At 47.6% G+C, this 17,288-nt stretch overlaps 1 protein-coding gene across 1 annotated transcript; it reads left to right on the forward strand.

Moving 5' to 3' along the window:
- The first annotated feature begins 1,088 nt into the window (after nucleotides 1-1,088).
- ASCL1 (achaete-scute family bHLH transcription factor 1) lies at nucleotides 1,089-3,284 on the forward strand. Its single transcript, XM_070407955.1, has 2 exons — nucleotides 1,089-1,822; nucleotides 2,227-3,284. Exon 1 carries the CDS (start codon nucleotides 1,089-1,091, stop codon nucleotides 1,773-1,775), a length of 687 nt encoding a protein of 228 aa, XP_070264056.1. The 3' UTR covers nucleotides 1,776-1,822; nucleotides 2,227-3,284.
- The last annotated feature ends 14,004 nt before the right edge of the window (nucleotides 3,285-17,288 follow it).

A 17,288-nucleotide genomic window follows, 5' to 3' on the forward strand; every position in this document is an offset into this window, starting at 1 on the left:
AACATGGAGTCCCACTCCCCTCTAACCTCCACACCACCGGTGCTGCTTTTTCTGCCTAAACCTTCCCCCGTGCTTTGCTCCAAGTTCTCCGGAGAATCCCAGGGCATTTCACCCCAAACCTGTCAACCCTGACACCCCAACTCCCAGAGCTCTTTGCCCCTCCTGCGACGCCAGCCACCCCCCCCCCCCCGCCCTTTCTGGAGCCACCCCCGGCTGCAGCCCGCCGCGAGCGCGCCGCCTGTTTATTCAGCCGGGAGTCCGGCACGCGCCAGGCGCACGCACTGCAACAACAAACCCGGCTGAATGGAGAGTTTGCTTGGAGCGGGCGCAGGGAAGGGGCGGGGGAAGGGGAGGTAGGGGAGTTTAGGGAGTGGGTGGGAGGAGGAGGCAAGAGGAGGGGGGAGTGGGGGCGGCAGCCGCTCGCTGCAGCAGCGGGGAGTGGGGGGCGAGGCGGGGCCAGGGCTGCGCGTGGGGCTGGGTGTCCCATTGAAAAGGCGGCCGCACTCCGGCCGCCCGGCACTCTCACTTCTGGCCAGGGAACGTGGAAGGCGCACCGACAGGGAGCCGGCCAGGGAGGGCGAGTGAAAGAAGGGAGTCAGACAGAAAGGAGGTTAACAACATAATAAAAAAAAACCAGCCTGAGCCACGGTTGGAGAGACCGGGACCCGGCGCAAGAGAGCGCAGCCCTAGGGGGAGAGGAACGGGAGATTCAGCAGAGCGCGCTCATCACTGACTTTTGCTTCTTCTGCCTTTTTTTTTTTTCTTTTTTAACAAGAAGGCGCTAGCGGCAGCCTCACACGCGAGCGCCACGCGAGGCTCCCGAAGCCAACCCGCGAGGGGAGGAGGGGAAGGAGGAGCAGGAGCCGTGGGGGGCGGAGGAAAAGCATTTGCACCTTCTCTGCTCCCATCCTCAACCTCCCGGGGATTTTGTAATTTTGTGAAACTTCCCCGAGCGAGCTTCCTCTTCCTCTCTCCCCTCCTTTCTCTCACTGTTCGCGCATCCCGGTCCTGTCTGCGTCCCCCTCGCGCGCCCCGCACCTCGCCTCCCCGCTCGCTCCTCTCCCGCGCCTCCTTGGCAGCCGCAGCGCATGGAGAGCTCTGCCAAGATGGAGAGCGGCGCGGGCCAGCAGCCCCAGCCGCAGCCCCAGCCGCCCTTCCTGCCGCCCGCAGCCTGCTTCTTTGCCACGGCGGCGGCGGCGGCGGCGGCAGCGGCGGCGGCGGCTCAGAGCGCGCAGCCCCAGCCGCCCCCGGCGCCGCAGCTGAGCCCGGCGGCCGACGGCCAGCCCTCGGGGGGCGGTCACAAGTCCGCGGCCAAGCCGGCGAAGCGGCCGCGCTCGTCCTCGCCCGAACTGATGCGCTGCAAACGCCGGCTCAACTTCAGCGGCTTCGGCTACAGCCTGCCGCAGCAGCAGCCGGCCGCCGTGGCGCGGCGCAACGAGCGCGAGCGCAACCGGGTCAAGCTGGTGAACCTGGGCTTCGCCACCCTGCGGGAGCACGTCCCCAACGGCGCGGCCAACAAGAAGATGAGCAAGGTGGAGACGCTGCGCTCCGCCGTCGAGTACATCCGCGCGCTGCAGCAGCTGCTGGACGAGCACGACGCGGTGAGCGCAGCCTTCCAGGCGGGCGTCCTGTCGCCCACCATCTCCCCCAACTACTCCAACGACATGAACTCCATGGCCGGCTCGCCAGTCTCGTCCTACTCGTCGGACGAGGGCTCCTACGACCCCCTCAGCCCCGAGGAGCAAGAGCTGCTCGACTTCACCAACTGGTTCTGAGGGGTTCGGCCTGGCCAGGCCCTGGTGCGAATGGACTTTCGAAGCAGGTAGGTGGCATTGGGGAGTGACCTTGGGTGAGAGGAGGTTACTTATCTTCATCCCTTGTCCCTCCGTCTTAGTCTCTGAGGGAGGGGGACTGTCTCCACGGAGACGCGGGGGGGGGGGGGGGATTGAGTCCCAGGATTTGTCCCAAGATTTGAAATCCTGGGTGGTTGGTTTCACTGTTGGCCTTTGAGAGTGGCTTTGCTCAGGTCTCCAAGGACTGGATAGGGGTGAGATGGGGAGGTGGAGAAAGGAGTACTAGGGCCTGTCCAAAGAGGCGCTCTACCTGACAGATCCTCCCCTCCCTAAACCTCCACCCGTTCCAGCCCCTCCCTCAGCCCCCCTAGACCCCCCCTTGCTAGTCTCCAAATACACATTAACGTCTCCCTTTCTTCTCCTTATGTTATAGGGTGACTGCACAACCTGTCTCTTTAGTGCTTTCTCGTCGGTGATGCTGGAAGGGAGAAAAAAAGAAAAAGAGAAGAAAAAAGAAAAGAAAAGCAGGCAACCCAACGCCAACCAAGCGACGCAGGCCTGCGAAGCAAGGCTCTCACAAAACAGGGATGCGCTCAGAACTGTCTCGCTGCACTCCAATCATTCACGGAGATTTGAAGAGTGACTAGGACCAGAGTCAAAGTGCAAAACGCTGCTCATGTGCAAAGGCATTGAGCTCCTGGTGGAAGAGAGCAGCACACGCCCTGTAGGAACTCCCACCCACCACTAGCAGGCAGAGCTGGAAGCGCTGGCTTACTCGGGTGTCTTCACCTCCCCGCCCTCTTTGAAAGCGCAGTTCTTAACCCTCTAGCCAAGGGTTGGTGTCTTTCCTCTCAGTATCCCCTGTCCCAGGACACTGTGGACTTCGGTCTGCAGCGAAACTGTGCTATACTCAGTCCTCTGACACCCCATCCTTGGGCCTCCTCCCCACACCCCACTCCCTCACACCATCTTTTCTACCATTTTCATCATAGGATGCTTCCAATCTTTTGTGAATTTTTTTTTTATTATAAGAAAAATCTATTTGTATCTATCCTAACCAGTTTGGGGATATATTAAGATATTTTTGTACATAAGAGAGAAAGAGAAAAAAATTTATAGAGTTTTGTACAAATGGTTTAAAATGTGTATATCTTGAAACTTTAACATGTAATGCTATTACCTCTGCATATTTTAGATGTGTAGCTCACCTTACAACTGCCATGTTCCCTGTGTGGCCTTTGTAACGAACTCTCCTCATAGGGGAGATCCAAAGGCCACCGGATGTACTTAAGCACCAATGTGTCTTACTTTAGAGAAACTTTGTTAATGTATTAATGACGTTATTAAATACTGTTCCAGAACAAAGTTTATGCAGCTACTGTCCAAACACAAAGTGGCAGCCAGTGCTTTTGAAAGGTTGCCTTTTGGGAAATTTCTATCACTGCCTTTTTTTTTTCTTACTGTTTTATTACAAACTTACAAAAAAAAAAAACCCACATGTATAACCCTGTTTTATACAAACTAGTTTCGTAATAAAACGTTTTTCTTTCTTTCTTCCTTCCTTTCTTTTTATACAAGTGAAAAAGTCTTCTTTGCCTCTATTGCCCTGTCCAAGGTATTGAAACTTTAAAGGGAAGGGGTGGGAGAAGAGCGTGGTGCATGCCAGGCAGCCTGGCAGAAATGACAAAGCTAAGTGCTAAGACCAGTCCTACCTGAGGTGGCCTATGATGAATGCAGAGGGGAAAAATATATAGAAAAAAAGGGGGTTTCTTCCCCTTTTATGCTGCGGACACACTCAGACACCCAGAGAATAGATGGTGGTTGATGATTGCATTGTCTTTCGATAAAATCATTTACATTTTTTAAAAATGCCCCCAAAAAAGTGAAGTGGAAAGAAAGGGTCCTCTCCCCACTTTTTGACCCTTAACCAACCGCATTCTGAGGTCCTAATTGTGAAACTGTGGAAGGGCTGGATGAGATCATAGGTGCTCTGGGTGGGAGGGAGGATGGTGGTACTGAGTCCCCGTGGCTGGTGTCTGTTTCCTCACTTCCAGGCGCACATTTTCCACTTCTTTGCCCAGGATGCACGCTTTCCATCCCGATTTTAAGTAAAGGGCATGTATGATATGAATTCCCTGCGGAAGGAATGACATCTAAAGAAAGAAACGCCTTAGAAATGGGGGTGGGGGCGTTTTGAGACACTGGCCTATCTAAGCTGGCGACTCTATCCGAATAGCGTGAGCTGCGTGTAAAAGTACCCAATTACCAAGATTCAAAAAGAAATTAGTGGGGTTTTTGGCTGGCTTGCTTCTTGTCAGTTAGCAAGGACGTGATCGGAATCCCACTCCGCCTCTCGCCGGCGCCTCGCTCCCCTCCTGCGTTACTTGCACATTCAGTTTGCGTGTCTCCAGCCAAGCGGAAAGCCAAGCGCAAAATGCGTCTTACAAAACCCAACAAAGAGCGGAGAGCCGGCACGTCTTCCAGAGTTAAAAATCTAGTCTGTGTTGGTACATCTATACCGTTTAGTGGCACGGAATAATCATTTTTTAAAGCTGCGATGCGCGGAGCACGCCGCAGCGTCTGATGTCATTTTGCTAAATGACCCTCTATAGAATGCACACTGAGGCTCCGGTCCCTTTCAAAGGGATGAGCGTAATTAAGGGGGAAAAAATCAGTAAATTCCTCATCGCCATAAATAATCGGACTTTCTGCCAGCAGTGGGCCAATTTAGAGTTTACTTCAGGGAAGTAATGCTTTTGTGATGCTTGCTTTTATTTTTATCTTCTCCTTTGGAGGACCAGAGCTGGGCTCCCCACCTCCCCCCCCCTCCCCCCTCATTTCTTTTCCTTTTAATTTAGCTCCTTTGCAACTTTTCAGATAAGGTAGGCAAAGAAAGTGTAGCAAGTCATTTATTGCTATGAATATAACATTGGGATAATGTTTCAGCCCCCACAAAGGGGTCCCCCCCCCTTCTTCTAAAGACAGGTGTTCTTTTACTCACTTCTGAATGGGAAATATCCAGTCTCGTTAAACTTGAGGCAAAGTTAGCCCTTGTTTGCCACAATGCGAAGGCAAACTCGAAAAAAATTCACAAAAAAAAAAAACAACAAAAAAAAAACCCACACAATTTTGCCGAAGCTAGGAAAGGGCAAAGCAGGGATTGGGCAAAATCTCATTACATCTGCTCTAATCGCTTAGCAACACAAAGCCTGGGCTTGTGCGGCAAAGGGAAGCCATTCAGGGCGCTGTGACAGGCCGCATTCAGCCGGCATTAGTCAGCCCCATAAATCACTGCTGCCCATTGGCTACACGGCGGGCTTTGGAGCGGGTTGGGGCTGTCAGCGAAATACAAAATGTAGACCCTCGCCGCTAGCAAGCGCGGCCTCTCCCTGGTCCTAGCCCCCCCATTCCACTTTCTTTGGTGGGAGGTTTTGGGGAAGAAAACTTGCCTTGACTTTATTGACTGAGAAATCTTACCTATTCAACCAATGACCCAAAGACCACCGAGTTAAGAGTGGAGACACGCCTAAAATTGATGAGGAGGAGCGGGGAGTGCAGGGAGAAAAAGAATAAACAGACCGCAGGACTGTTGAATGCCAGTATTATCAGAGGCTGGGCTGGAGCTCGTGGGACACACATTTCACCTCCCTGACAAAGCCTTGAATATTTTTTTTAATTGGAAGGAAGAGGGTGTGTGTGTGGAGACGAATCTATCTCCCATCAGGCGGGGCCATGGAAGAAGAAAGAAAAAAAAAAAATGGGTCTGCTCTCTGCAAAGGGCCTCAAAGAAATAGGACTGAGATGTAGTAAGAAAGAGCAGAATGTGCTTTTCCACTTTGCTGTTCCTGCCGGGCCAGGGATGTTAGAACACAGAACCAACAGCCCAATTCCTTCCGAGCTTCCTGAAGCTCGATGGTACCCACAGCAGGGAGAGGGGGAGATGTAAAGGAGTTAGCACTTGGCCTTTGGGAGGCGGGGGTGGGGGACAAGGTTACAAACTAAATGTAAAAGTGAGTGCCTGTTGTTATTTTTACCTCCTGTCCTGTCTCTTTTCTTGGGGACTGGCCAGTTGCTGCCTCTAAATCACAGACTGGCTTTGAGGCTTACCCACAAGCCACATGGGAGTAGCTGTGGAGTCACAGTAGGCTTTCCTGGGAAGCCCAGGTCAACTTCCTTCAAATGTCACCTCCTCCAAGAAGCTTCCCCTGTCTGCTCTGTCTAAAGCAACGCTCACATCCATTACGGTGTTTCTCCTTCTTGGCATTTACCACTACCTGAAAAAAAAAATGCATGTGTGTTTGTTTATACAATTGCTGTCAATGGCCCCTTACTTGATGGTACACTACATGAGGACAGGGACCTGACCTGTCTTGTTCACTGGTGTCTCCCCAGCCCCAGAAGAAATAGGTATTGGTTGATTAAATGGATGGTCTGCTCTGTTGCATTGATAACTGAATTCACTATTCTTCCTTTCCTTCTCCTGAGCCACATTCTGCCCTCTCTGCTCTGCCCTGTGTCTCCAGAAGCGATTCTCCATGCATTTCATTGTTAGGCCTCCCTTGCCCTCTGGCTTCCTGCTGGGTTTGTCCACTGGGAGAAGGTTGTGAGGCAGGAGGGACATAGATCTGACTTTGACATCCCTGCTCCTCACTGCTTGGGCTCAGTTGCTTTGGCAGTGGCTTTGCTCCTTGGTCTAAGGCCACACCTCGGTCTGGAGGCTTCTCTCCCACAGCACCAGCTCTTGTCCCTGCAGCTGTTGCAGATGCAGTAATAGCTTCCTCCTCTTGCTCCTTCAGTCTCAGAAGTGATAAGGGCTCTGCCTTGTTAGTGGTCTGTGGGTGCTGCATCATGCTGGCTCCCTTAGCCCCAAGCACACCTCTGTGTCTCCATTAACCGCTTTTCATGGACCCTTTCAAGTGTTCCATCTGCTCCTGCTGACCCTGGCTGGCACATAGGCTATTCTCCCACAGGTGCTCAGGGATGTGCTAGTTTTGCATGAAGATTTTTCTGGAACTCATGGCTGTCAGAAGGAAACTTCCTTAGGACAGAGGTAATGGGGAGCTTGTTCAAAACCTAATGCTCGAAAATCAGTTCACCTTTTTGAGCAGGGAATGGTTTACCTGAAAGTTTGCAAAAGAAGTCAGTTATAGTTTTCTCTTCGGGAAAACGAGGGTACCTTCCCTTTAATGGGTCAACTGGTGAACTGAAAAGGAAAGGGCTTTGGAGTTGCCAATGACTATGTCAGTGCAAGGGATAATTGCTCCTCAGGATCTTCCAGGAGCAGATAAGAGGTAGTGCTGGGGACTTGCCACCAAGACAAACAAAGACCAACCAGTCATGCCTTCATTCAGCCATTCATTCGCAGGGCCGTGTATGGACTCATTTAAAAATGGAAGGAATATGATGAAATGTAGTCAACATTTCTAGGAGCTAATTGTCTTAATTTGTATCTTCTAGGGGCGAGCTCTGAGAAGCTTGTTTTATTGCAACCTCTTTGAAAAGCACCACGGGTGCTTCTCTGAACTACTAATGTCCTCAATCCTATCTCCCTTTTCCTACTCTTGAGAAGTCTGAACTTTCTCTCTCTCTCTCTCTCTCTCTCTCTCTCTCTCTCTCTCTCTCTCTCTCTCTCCACTCCTGGGCCAAGAAATGATTCATTTTCGGATTTCCCTAGAAAGTCCCGGTTACCCGGAGTCAAAGGTAGAAAGGGACGTGGATTCGTTAACGCTAAGGTTCTTTTGCCGCTGCCAAAGCCAAGAGCTGGGCTCCAGCGCAGGTCCAAGTTATATTCCTTCTTCCTTTGTATGCAAGATTAGGTTGTTACAAAAGAGCGTGTGTAGGTTAATGGCAGGAGGCAAGTTGCAGCGGAGAAGCGGGCCGCGAGCGCGTGTCAGGTTTAATGATTTATTCAGGCTGCAGTGCATCGGGGCGCTGATTGGCTGCAGGCATGCGTCCGCTGTCAGCTGCGCGCGCCCGGCCTCGCCCCACTACCTGCGGGCAGGGGTGGCGCGGGTGGGGCGTGGAGGGGAGAGGAGGCTGGGCATCCTCCTATGTGAAGAGCTGTGTGAGAAGAAGGAAGAGGTAGAAGGTGAGGGGCGGGGCGGGGGGGGGGGAGATGAGGGAGAGAAAAAGAAGAAAGAGAAATTTGGGGAGAAGGGAGTGGGAGAGAGAGAGGACAGAAGGGGTGGATGGAGGGAGAAAAAAGTAAAGGAGAAGGTAAGGAAGGAAAGAGGGGAGGAGAGGAGAGGTGGAGAGATAAAGGAGAGGAGAAAAACAAGAGGGAGAAAGTGACCAAAAAAAGGAGAAGAATGAGAGGCTAGAGAGAGAGAGGTTGGAGAGGGGAGTGGGAGGCGCTTCCAGAACGCCCCACGTGCGCCCCCCCCCCCCCCTCCAGGCAGCCTGCAGGCGGCCGCTCACAAAGCCGCCTTTTATGCGCTGGCTTCCAGGGCTATTTTGGGGATGAAATGGGGGAAAGGCGCCAACCCACACTCCTTGAAGGGAGTCACTTTCTGCGAAGTACGTTGGAGAGGACTGGGCCCCGGGTCTGGGCGATCGCGGCAGGAAGTGGATGCAAGGGAGAAAAGCTAGGCACCTGCCAAAAAACAAGAGCACTTGGAGAGCACCTCCCTCCTCACTCTCCTCCCCGCTCCCCTGCGGCCCGCAGGCCTGGAAAGCTGCAGCGCTGGGCTAGGGCGCCACCCAGCACCGCTCCCTAACCCTGGACCCAACGCAGCTGAATTCCCTCCTAAATGCTCTCTGGACCAAAATACTCCCGCCTGCCTTTCTTTGGGTCCTTCTCTAACTGTGCTCTGAGTCCATTTCTCCTCTCCCTCTCTTTCTCTACTTCTTCCTTCTCCTCTTACTTCTTCACTCATTTGCTCTCATTTTTGCCAATTAAAAAATAACAGCAATACTGAAAACACTTCTAGATTGGAGCCCGACTCCAGCCAATGGGCCCCTTGGAAAGAGGGCGTGGGGTAGGGAGAAAGAGCAGAAGAAAGGTATTTGGATGGGGAAGGGGATGTCACATTTGAAAATCAGTCCACTCTGCATTTCCCTGGATAAAGTTGTTGAGCCTTCAGAGTCAGCTGCTTGTGCTTGGGGAGCTAGAATTTTTATCAATAACCACCCCTGTCCCTAAGACCAAGAAAGAAGTAAAGCTGGTCCCTCACAACGCCCTCCCCCCGACACACACACACTCTCCCCTCCCACCTTCAGAACACACAGCCTTTGGCCTCCCCCAGCTATAGCTCTATACTAGGAAAAACAGTCTGTCTCCATTGTCCAGGTGCCAGCAGGGCCTTTGGCGAAAGGGAGGCCAGCCAGCCCTCTGATCAAACTCAAAGGTTAGTTAAAAGACAAAAACAGCTGAAAGTCTTCATGAATAATGCTGCCCCCCCCCCACTCCTCCCCCAATCTCCCCCTCCCAGCTCCCAGCTCAGTGTAGTGCAAGCCCCAGATCAATGCCCTACCACTTTGTTATGCTGCTCGCCTAAGTCAGAATTTCACAGAAAGGCCAAGAAGAAAAGCTCCCACAATTAGGGGTCGCCTGTCAGAAAACATTAATGCCTTCCTCTCCCAGCCTGTCAGGCCTGCTGCAGATACAAACCGCCATGGCGAATTGGCTCCCCACCCCCGTGAAGCACCCGCCAGCCAAAGGAGCAAGGATTTGAAAGCCAAAGGAGACACAGCCTGCCTAAGTGTGGTGTCTGTAGTGTCAGGATGTGATAGCCCCGGCTTCTTCTTCTTAAGAGTCAGCACGAGATGCCTAGGAGAGGCCATTAGAGATAGCCCTGTGGATGGGCAGGTGGACAGGGCTCCCAGACCACAGCAGTCTAACCGAACCTTTTCCTGCAATGGGCATGGTTAAAATATATGCACGAGACTGCACCCTCGTCTCCTGTTTACTGAACATTTTCCAAGTGCCAGGCATCTTATATTGTTCATAATCAGAGCAATCCTATTTGGTGGAGTATTATTATTATTGCCTTATAGATGGAAAACCTGAGGGGCTCAAAGAAACATCACTTGTCTATGATCATGTAGCTAGGTGGTGGCAGTCAGGATTTGAATTCAGGTTTGCCTGACTCCAAATTGCACGTTCTTTCCACCATAATCCAATAAGATCTAGAGACTAACTCTATGCTTGTCTGCTTCTGATAACATTCCCAATATGCGAAACATGTTCTTTGCCATCTTCCTATTGTAATATAGTATTACAAAGACTACATTCCCTGCTTCTAGAACAGTATCTGGCACATGTTTAACACTCAAGAACTTCTGGAAGGAAGAAAAGAGGAAAGAAAAGGAAAAACAAAAGGAGGAAGAAAAGGAAGGATTCCTATTAAGAAACATTCTTTTGATTTCCTTTGAACATAACTTTGTTCTGATAGATATTTGATTTTTGAGTCAAGAGATCTGGTTGGAATTCTCATGCACCATCAGTTAGGTAGGGAGTTGAAACTTAGTTTCCTCCTCTGTGTAAGAGGAGATAACATTTAACTTCAAGGGTAAATATGAAGATATAATAAGATAAACTATATCAAAGTGCCTAGCTTGGTATCCAGCACATAGTAGATGCTCAAGAAAATTTAGTTGAAAATGATATAAGATTTAGTCTTTTATTTTTGTGTATCAGGAAACTATATGACACACATGCAATTACATCTATGGGATAAAAATACTATATAGAGCAATCATTAGGGAATTCTGTTGTTCTATGGTGTCCATGTCATCAAGAGAGTCTGAGATGAAGCAAAGTCCACCTTCCCGGGTCTGAGGGAGATTGTCTGTCCAGTGGTGTGGAAGAGTTTCAGGGCCTCCAAGAAGTAAACAGTCATCCTTTAGTAAAAGCAGGTAAAGCAGATAAGAAATCTTCAACCCATTTTGTGGAAGACAAAAAAGCAGCACTAAGAAGAATTACTTTGCTTGGAGATAGTAAGCACTAGAAGTTAGAATTGGCCTCTGTGCTCCCCTTAGCATTCAGGAGTGATTCGAAATTTTGGCCTCTTCCTCAGGCCTTAGAAAGGAAATTTTTAGGAAACCATTTGTAGAATTTCAAGTGTTGGCCATCACTTCCATTGCAGCTGTCACTGGTGAAATTACTTAAATTTGTATCAACTCCCAAACTTCCAGGATTGCTTGTTCCCACCTCATTCTGATTCCACACAGCAGTCAGCTTTTCCAAGGGCCAAAACACCAATAAAAAGAAAGGAAGGAAAGAAATAAGAAAAGTTCCAGCTCATAATCCCAGGAATATATAACTCTGCCATAGTTGGTCAACCTCAGTCCCTGTTCTCCCACTGATTCCTCGTGTGAATGGTTTGGTTTCCAGACAACAGGGATGATTCCTTCTTTGTCTTTCCCACATTTCCCCCTTTTCCTCCTTTTCTGAGCAACCTTCTTCATCTTCCAGAAGATTCTGTCCTTGACAGATATTCATTATCTCACTGAATGCTGGCAAAAACAAAGGAGTGTAAACACGAGGGCTGTTTTGGGGAATATTTTAGTAAAATGTTACGTTGTCTGAAGATGTTCCGAATGCAGTGATGCAGGCCAGTCTTAGGGATGCCCCCTCCCCCAGCACCTGGTATAAGACTGCTGGAGTGAAGACTGTATTTGTGTCACTGCTGTGATGTAGTCAGTGATGGTTTATTTATAAATATATTTTATTGATTTTTTTGCAGAGATGGAGGAAGAGGGATAGAAAGTCAGAAACATCAATCAGCTGCCTCCTGCACACCCCCTACTGGGGATGAGCCCGCAACCAAGGTACATGCCTTTGACTGGATTCGAACCTGGGACCCTTCAGTCCGCAGGTTGATGCTCTATCCACCGAGCCAAACCAGTCAGGGCAGTGATGGTTTATTTAAATGATGCTATCTTTTCCATGAAAACATAGAATGAGCGAACATTGCAGCCCTGGGAGGGGGCCAGGCTGAATTACTCCAGTTTCAGCTTCAGACAGTTTATAGTGTCTCCACTTCCCGAGGAGATGGACACCAAACTTGAGAAAGAATTCAACACCCACGCTGGGCATGTTCTTTCTCTAGGCTTTTCCTGTTTACACACATCTTCCCACTCTCTAACATTACCCTGCTTCATTTGGACATGCAAATGAAGAGGAATAATTTTATGGTATCTAACTAGGCTATACATTTCAGTGAATAACTAATTTATTGCTAGAGATCCTCTACAGATGGAACTAGACATGCTCATCCTAATTCTAGGTACTCTTGCTAAGGGAAAAGACTAGACATGCACAAAAGACACCCAACAAAGAGGGTTTGTTGTAATATTATTATTTTTTAATTAATGTTGAAAACTATAAAACAACCTGAAATTTTAATGTTGAAGTATTGGGTCAAATAAATATTGGCAGGCTCATATAATGATATATATGGTGAAGGATTTTAAATGGTGATGTAGATTTATGTTTTCTAACATGGAATGAACTTGTGATATATTACACATAAGTGAAAAAAAGAGAGAATAGCCATCACCTATAATTCTACTAAGTACTAATAGCCATCACCTATAAATATACATATGTAACTAGTAGTTACATATTTCTGAATCATCAAGTAGTTTACAACATAATTTAAAATGCTGACTGAATGTATAATAACCTCCTAAACAATCTGTGTATTTTTACCCAAAGAGGTATCTTTCTCTTTATTTTTCGTTTTTGCTATTTGTGAATAGATCCTGTGATGAAAAACTTCATAGCCAAACAATCATGTATGACTAGGCCCTCAGGACACATCTGAGGAAGAACTGCTTTGTTAAGAGATGTGCTCTGTGGAGGGTTTTGGAGCCACATTACCAAATAGCCTTCAGAATCAGATATGATTTCATGAGCAGTGATATATAGTGATATGCTATATTCAACACTGGCTATTATAATACAAATAAATAACTCTACCAATTGTTAAGTTAAAAAAGATGGTGTCTCATTCTTTCATTCTGCTTGGTCTACATCACTAGTGACATGCAATTTTTTTTTCATATTTATTTACACTAGTGATTCTCACACACTACACTGAGATGAGCTATGTTATAATAAATGGGGAGGGGTTATTTGCTTAAAAAAACATATTCCTGGAGATTTTGATGAATTAAGTGGTTCTGCTATAAGGTCACTTTGTGGACAGTGATTTTAATTTTAGCCCTTCTGGGGCGATAAGCCTGATAACTCAGAAATGGAAATTGTGGATAAGATAAAACCATCAGTCTCATAAAGGTGACTTATATTCTCAATTCAGTTTCCCAGAGTTCCAGGGGTTGTCCTCAATGGTAGCCCATAGGTGGGGAATGTGGAGGATTACCTTGGACTCTGATTCCCCAAGCGTTCCTGCCTTTCTTTTCCAGCTTCTTCCCATTCATACTGACCTCCCGGCCCTGCCCCCCACCTGCTGCAGGCCTAGAGAAGAAAGCCACTTCCATTGGCCTTGGCTGCCTGGGAAGATCTATATTACTCTGGGGAAGACAAGAGCTGCCCCCATCTTGGTAAAGTGTGAAATTCGGTTTTGATTGCAAAGGGAAGCCATTTCAACAGGATTACACCGTGACCATGTAGATTAAACTCAGCCATATGGCCGGATGCTTCTTCCTACTGTCAGGTAGCAGCACATTGCTAATGACGTGGTGATGACATTTTAAAATGAAAAAACAAAGCCACCTGGACTGGAATAAAGGAGGCAAAAAATGACAAGATGCTGGTAAGCAGTAACAGAGCTCTCAGCCCTCTGTGGGCTTTGAAGAAGAGATCGGGTTTAATTCATTTATAAAAAAGACCAACAAGCATGTGCCTGGTGTTAGAAAAAGAGTTCTAGCCATTTGGCATGGTTCTGTGAGTTTGAATTTTCATCAAAAGGGGTTCCAATGTTGGCTCAAAGAGATTGCTTAATCTCACTTAGCCTCAGTTTCTTCATCTGTTAAGTGGGCATACATGTACACTTCACAGGGTTGTCATAAGAACAAAACAGTCTGCCGAACCGGTTTGGCTCAGTGGATAGAGCGTTGGCCTGCGGACTCAAGGGTCCCAGGTTCGATTCCGGTCAAGGGCATGTACCTTGGTTGCCAGCACATCCCCACTGGGGGGCGTGCAGGAGGCAGCTGATCGATCTCTCTCATGGATGTTTCTAACTTTCTATCCTCTCCCTTCTTCTCTGTAAAAAATCAATAAAATATATTTAAAAAAAAAAAAAGAACAAAACAGTTGTCATAAGAACAAAACAGCTTATGGTGATTTGTAATTTGCTAGCTGCTCTACAAATGTAACAGATGATAGATGGTTTTATCAAGTCAGAGTTCTAAGTGTCAAGCAACAGAAAGAAACTCTGGCTGATTTAAACTAAAAGAAACTTGTTGAAAGGCTTTGAGTCACTCATAGAATTACTAGAAAGGCTGATTCCAGGGTCAGAAAATGAGCTAGAAAAAGTAAGGCTGGGCAGCAGGCAAATCATGGCTAAAACCATAGTTGGGTGAAGCTGCAGCCACTTCAGCCTCCAAACTCTGGACACCACCATTTGTACTGCTACCACCTCCAGGACTAGGCACTGGATGTCCTGTTGGCACTGATGGAGACGTTGCCTGGATACTGGTTGGCTGTAGCCATAGTCCAGCTGCCATTGTGGTGAAGATGAATTCTCTGCTGTTCTTGCTTCCTTGTGCCACTAGCTATCAAGGCCAGGCCTGAGGGTGGGAGCTTGTAATTGCTTGAGACATAGATCTAAGGGAGGCCAGGACAGGGGTGTCTGGCCTTGCACACTTTTAGACTAAGAGATGGGCTCTGCTGTCTACCAAAATGCTTGAGAACATCCAAGGGAAGGTTGATCAGCTATTAGACAGCCTAAAACAAAACAAAACAAAACAAAACAACAAACAATTAAAGAAGGCCAAAAGCTTTTACTAGTAGAGCTGGGATCAGCAAACTACTTCTGTAAAGGGTAGCAAGTAAATATTTTATGCAATTATATTGTAAGAGCAATATGTAAATGAGTGTGCTGAGTTCTAATAAAAATTTATGTACAAAAACAGGATTTGACCTTGGGTCATAGTTTGCAGATCCTTGCTCTGGAGTGATGATGATGATGGTGAACACGGGGGCAACATTAGAAGCTGTCTTTTGAATCCTGGCTGGAAATGGGAGCAGGTGGAGATAGCAGCAATTCTTTAAATTGTACTCTGGCAAGACATCTCCCCTCATTCAGTTATCTTGCCCCTGCTAACTGCTTGTTTTACTGTGAAAGTGATTTCCTAGTTAGGGGGCTACTGACAGGTAAACTGTTTGAATTGCAGTGCAGATATGATCATGAGCTGAAACCTCCTCCAGGGGAGAAGTGTGGCAGAGGAGAGGGAGCACAGGAGGGACCTTCTTCCATCCCCGCTCTCCTGCACCCCAGGTCCCCCTGGGTCTCCCAGGTGCTCCTCTCCTCAGCTCTGCTGCACTATTACACCTTTCAAGGCATATGCCATCCTTGCCTGCCACAGATGGTACCAGGAAGGCACAAAGTTTACTCCAGGAACCTGGAGTTTCTTCCAAAGAGTATGGCAGCCACATCGGTGAGATAATTGGCAGCTTCATCGTTTCTAAGTGATGTGGCCATGAACTGGTTTATGTGATCTGGGGACGGAGGAAAGTCAATCCAATGGACTTAATGAGGAATCATCAGATGTGAAATCATCAGGTGGAAAACATTGTTTCCTTCTTTCTGTCATGCATTTAACTCATAGGAATTGTGATTCTAAAGTATGTGGATTCTATACTGGACAGTGAAGCTGCAAAGATGAATAAAAGGTGGTCCCTGTCCTGGAGGATGTTTAGTTTGTTTTGCCTGTATTTATAAGCAAGCTTTTTTCCTGCAAGCACTCATTTATTATATCTGTTTCTCCCATGCATGCTAAATGTTGCAGGGAAATGGGCTTATTCATTACTATGTGAGGGAGGTGGCTCATCACTTCGATCAGAAGTAGAAAAGCCCACCTGCGATGGTGAACCAAGCAGGAGGATTTGTTCCTCCCTCCTCTCCTCCCTCCCTTTCTCTGTCTCCTTTTTTTCTTTCCCCTTCCTTCTTTCCTTCCTTCCTTCCTTCCTTCCTTCCTTCCTTCCTTCTTTCCTTCCTTCCTTCCTTCCTTCCTTCCTTCCTTCCTTCCTTCCTTCCTTCCTTCCTTCCTTCCTTCTTTCCTTTCCTCCCTCCCTCTTTTTTCTTTTCTTCCTTCCTTTCTTTTTTTCTTTCTATCCCTTCTTCCTGCCCTCCCTCTCACCCTACCTTCGTCCTTGTCTCTCTGTCCAAGTAAGAAGTCTGTGTAGGAATTGGGGTTAATGTGATGAGTCACAGTGCTCTTAGAACACAGGTGCTGACCAGCTTTACATACTTATTCATTAGTTTGGTACCTTGTGGTCCCAGGATGTCTGCCTTTCAGGCAAGAATGAGAATGAGAATGAGAATGAGAAGGAGAAGGAGAAGGAGAAGGAGAAGGAGAAGGAGAAGGAGAAGGAGAAGGAGAAGGAGAAGGAGAAGGAGAAGGAGAAGGAGAAGGAGAAGGAGAAGGAGGAGAAGGAGAAGGAGGAGAAGGAGAAGGAGAAGGAGAAGGAGAAGGAGAAGGAGAAGGAGAAGGAGAAGGAGAAGGAGAAGGAGAAGGAGAAGGAGAAGGAGAAGGAGAAGGAGAAAGAGAAGGAGAAGGAGAAGGAGAAGGAGAAGGAGAAGGAGGAGAAGGAGAAGGAGAAGGAGGAGAAGGAGGGTTGTAGCCACTGAAGCTGCTAACCTCTAAAGTGCTTTCCTGTAAGTCCCCTCAGTGAGCCCCAAGTATATCTCTTTGATCAGAACTATATCAAATGGAGAATTGAATAAGCAAAAGAAGCCTGGAATGAACGTTTTTCAGTGAGGAATGTTACTGCTTAAAACACAGGCGAGGTTCTGTTAATAAGGAAGAAGAGGAGAATGAATATTGAGTCTCAAAGAAAGTCAAGGTCCCTCTACAGTAGATTTAACTCCAGGAGTGCTTTGCACCACTTCATGGGCCCCACCAATAAGCTGCATTTACTCCTAACCCATTTAGTCTTCTTTATTTGTCTGTACTTTTAAGTTGGAAATTAGGTCATATTTTTCAACACAATATCATCAATTTCACTTGTGGAGTCATTAAATATTTAAAGATAGAAGTCCCTAAGAGGTCTCATCTTTCTACCCCCTGAGCACATATAATGGAATGGAGGCCCAGAGATACTAACTGACTTGTTCAATGTCACATGGCTAGATTAAAATACATGGAGAGAATGCTGGGTATATTCTTTCAAAAGATTATGCTCTCAGTCAGATTTTAAAATTGCAAGAATTGCAAACCATCAAGACTAGGTGACTAGGTGGAATCTTTCCTAACTAGTTCCTTTCATTACTGGAATCTGCATTGAAGCCCATAGCACCGGCATTGGATTTAAACTACATTTTTGTCCTTCCTATTTTTTTTCATTCCTAGAGCCTCTAAAGATCT

This window comes from Myotis yumanensis, unplaced genomic scaffold (genome assembly GCF_028538775.1).
Source record: "Myotis yumanensis isolate MYYU_CA2020_CCGP unplaced genomic scaffold, mMyoYum1.0.hap1 SCAF_3, whole genome shotgun sequence".
Lineage (NCBI taxonomy): Eukaryota > Metazoa > Chordata > Mammalia > Chiroptera > Vespertilionidae > Myotis > Myotis yumanensis.